Genomic DNA, 3,493 nt, shown 5'->3' on the forward strand with positions numbered 1-3,493 from the left:
CTCCTCCACGACCGCGCGGGCGCCGCTCGGCCACCGCGGGCTCCGCGTCGAGCAGCGCAACTTCGACTACACGGAGGTGACCAAGCTCGTTTGGCTGGCCGTCCTGTCGGACTCCGGGAACGAGGTCCTGCTCCAGCACTTCAATGGCGGCTTCCTCCGCGCCAACGGGAGGTACCTCCCTTGGATCAACGGCGCCAGCGTCGAGTACATCAGCGACATCCACCACGCCAGCACGATGATGCACTGGGTCGTGGAGCACGTCCCCTCCAGGGACACCATGCCTCCCCTTCCGCCACCTCCGACCGGGGTGAGTGAGCCCGCCATGCCCGCTTTCTTCCCGAATCTGCACGAATTCTTGGCTCTGTTCTTGCCAAATTTGCGCCTTCTTTCTTTGGCTTCCTCATCTCCAATTCGCATTTTGATTGATCTCCTGATGACAATGAGATGGTTCTTTGCGACTCAACTGCATGCAGCTTACCTTCCCCGCCTTCATGGTGCCGTCGCGGGTGATCACTTACTCGTGGAGGAGCTACCATGGGGACCTCCTCGTCAACGACTCCATCGTGTTCAGGGGGAGGTCCGTGTTCCGCCTGAGGGAGGAGCTGGCCGGGCGGCTGGCCGTGGGCGCCCTTGCCCTTGCAAACTTGGGCGTCGACGACATCGTCATGTGCCTCCCCACACGTGACGGCCGGCTTTTCCCGCTCCTCGTCGACCTGCCCAACAGCCGCCGGTGCCTCGCCATCGCCATCGCCATCACCGACACGCTTGGTGAGAGCCCCTCCACCATATCCTCAACTTCCTGTTCTTCTCCTTTAATTTGGCAAGAAACTCTTATTTCCTGTAGCAGTCTTGATCTTGTCCGGGTTCTAATTTCAGCTGAGTGCTTGGAAAACAGAGTCTGAAAAAACTTTTGCTGCTAATCTGTTTCAGTTAGGAATCTGAACTGATGTAGGATTATAGACATAGTAAAAGTTGCTGAATCAAACCAGTAGGTGCCCAACAGGCACGACATTATACTAGAAAGAAGGTTGTTTGTTGGGGTGAACATCATTTCATAATTTAAAAATCCACACTGAACCTTGATATGGAAAACTATTGTGCTTTAATTCAGATGATTCAGTTCTTCAATTTAATACCATATATGCCGTTAGTGGGAAACTTCTGAACTTGAAAACCCAAATCAGTTCGGTCTGCCTAGTTCAGCTTCACAGAGAAGATAATGATTTCTGTTTTTAGCCCACTGTATCTGTTTCGAGTACCTGTGACATCATCTTGTTTTGAGGTTTTGTACACCAGCTTTCCTTTTTTATCTTCTTATTTAAACTTGTCACAGTACCTGTGACACTTCATGCCTAACTGCTTAACTATTTTTCTGCTAATTCAGCCCACGCGGCGCTGCGGTTCGCGGATGTCGATGCAGAGTAGAGAGATACCAGAGCCAGGACCCCTAGCTAGAAGTCGCCTTCAAAAGCATCGCCGCCTCGGATACGATGACATTAGAACCCAGTTCCTTCCGTTGAGATATGGGTTCAGGAAAACCCAGCATTTGTTGTGTTTCTGCTAGCTAAACTTTGGTTTGTTCTCCAGATAGTATATAAGAAACATATTTGAGTTGGCATCACGGTTCTAATATTCAGAAAGTGTTTGAACAATGATGCGGCGACATTAGTCTGTAATGTGTTGACAATGGCCACTAGTTTAATGTTGCTACCTGCATTTCTCTTAGATGAAGCATGTGGTGTTGACAGAGACACAAATGTGATGGTTCTTGCAGTTACTTGAGCACTTGAGTTCCGTTATGCTGCTGAAAGTTTCAGTCCATCAGCAGAAAATGAATTTTGTGTTTTGTCAAAGATCGAATTCTGAAGATGGCGATGCTGATGCGCCCGGACACTCTGCCTCAAGTTTCAGTCATATGCTAATGCACCTATATTTACTCAACTGAAAGCAAAAATTGAAAATGCCGGCGCTTGCTGCCTTTTGCTGCGCACCTGGTGTTCCTTGCATTGTATATTTGGTTTAGCATGTTGTAAATCTTCTGAATAACATGTGAACGAAATTTAGGTTTTATCCCATAGCACTATAAGAATGCTAGTTTCTGCAGATTACATTGTTTGCATGCTTTGTACATCAGCTGATTTTTGTTTAATAAAATTAAGAAATTCTTTATCTGCTGCAATAGTTGTATAACAACTTCTATAACACCTTCCGGTAAGCAATTGCGGAGCATCTTTTGCTTGCTTCTTGTTTTTCTCTCACATGTTTGAGTTTGGATGGAACCCAGAAAGGTCGCAGGGGTTGTAAAAGTCGCGTGGATTTCGTCGTCAAATTTTGTGTTCCATTTTCAACAGATTGGCTACAGTCTGGTTGAAACTTTGGACAGTTGAAGGATAGTGTACTTACTAGAAGCGGTTGCGCGCCTTGCCACGCCGTTTTTGGAACAAGTGTTTGTTCAGTATTGGACTGCTTACATTCAAGACTGTAACTTCTATGGACCGGCTTCTTGTGTCGATGTCAGCTCCCTTTGTGATGACATTTTAACCAGGGAAAAGAATATTCGCCTTGTAAACTTATCTGTAATCACTCGACAAAGAACTTACCAACTGTAGCTAGTTTATACTCCCTCCATCCCAAAATAAGTGTCTAAACTTTATACTAACCTTAGTACAAAGTTATAATCAAGTTGAGACACTTATTTTAGGACGGAGGGAGTATTCAGTAATAGAAGCGAGTCACGCTCTATTATACTTATTCTGGAGCAAGCTAGTTTAGAGAATCGACCATAATTTTGTCAACGCCATTCTAGTTCTACAGTACATTCAATAAGATAAAATGCACCATCAGAAAACATTAATTTTGCCCCTTAGGCATGTCGGCCAAACATATTGTGCCGCATGGTGCATAGGGGATGGCACCCGCAAGGTATGGGTACGGGTGGAGCCACCCCATAACCTTACTCGTTCACCCTAAACTTACCTATCACCCATACCCATACCTGTCAAGGGTAAAACTTTTTCCCATACACATCACCTGACAGGGTATATGGGTACCTGTGGGTAAAAATACCCACATTTACAACACATCAAATTTAACAGAAAATAGTTGTAGAAATCAACATATAATCATAAATTATTAATAGCAATACATTTTAAACAACAATGTACAACAACACATTCTCATAAACAAAAAAATACTTGCCTATAAAGAACCACATAAAAATGTTAAACAACACATAATCATAAATAACAACACATGGTCATACAATTTAAGTTCACAAAATCATGAAAATATAGAGATAATTTGACTGCACATTAGAGGTTTTTACCTAGCACGTTTAGGGGGGAAACTTAATATGTTAGGATATTAAAAAAACACTTGTCAACATTTTAAATGGGTACATGGGTACACGGGCATTGGTTATATGATCCCATACACGTACCCTCTCTACCCGATGGGTATCATATTTTCCCATTTAAGTACCCATGGGTAAATT

General features: G+C 44.2%; 1 protein-coding gene across 1 annotated transcript; it reads left to right on the forward strand.

Moving 5' to 3' along the window:
• Nucleotides 1-485: 485 nt before the first annotated feature.
• On the forward strand, nt 486-1,617 carry LOC125532029. The gene is made up of 2 exons (XM_048696200.1): nt 486-768; nt 1,385-1,617. The coding sequence occupies exons 1-2, from the start codon at nt 492-494 to the stop codon at nt 1,423-1,425; spliced, it is 318 nt and encodes a 105-aa protein (XP_048552157.1). The 5' UTR covers nt 486-491; the 3' UTR covers nt 1,426-1,617.
• The last annotated feature ends 1,876 nt before the right edge of the window (nt 1,618-3,493 follow it).

The sequence above is a fragment of the Triticum urartu genome, unplaced genomic scaffold, assembly GCF_003073215.2.
Source record: "Triticum urartu cultivar G1812 unplaced genomic scaffold, Tu2.1 TuUngrouped_contig_8854, whole genome shotgun sequence".
Classification (NCBI taxonomy): domain Eukaryota; kingdom Viridiplantae; phylum Streptophyta; class Magnoliopsida; order Poales; family Poaceae; genus Triticum; species Triticum urartu.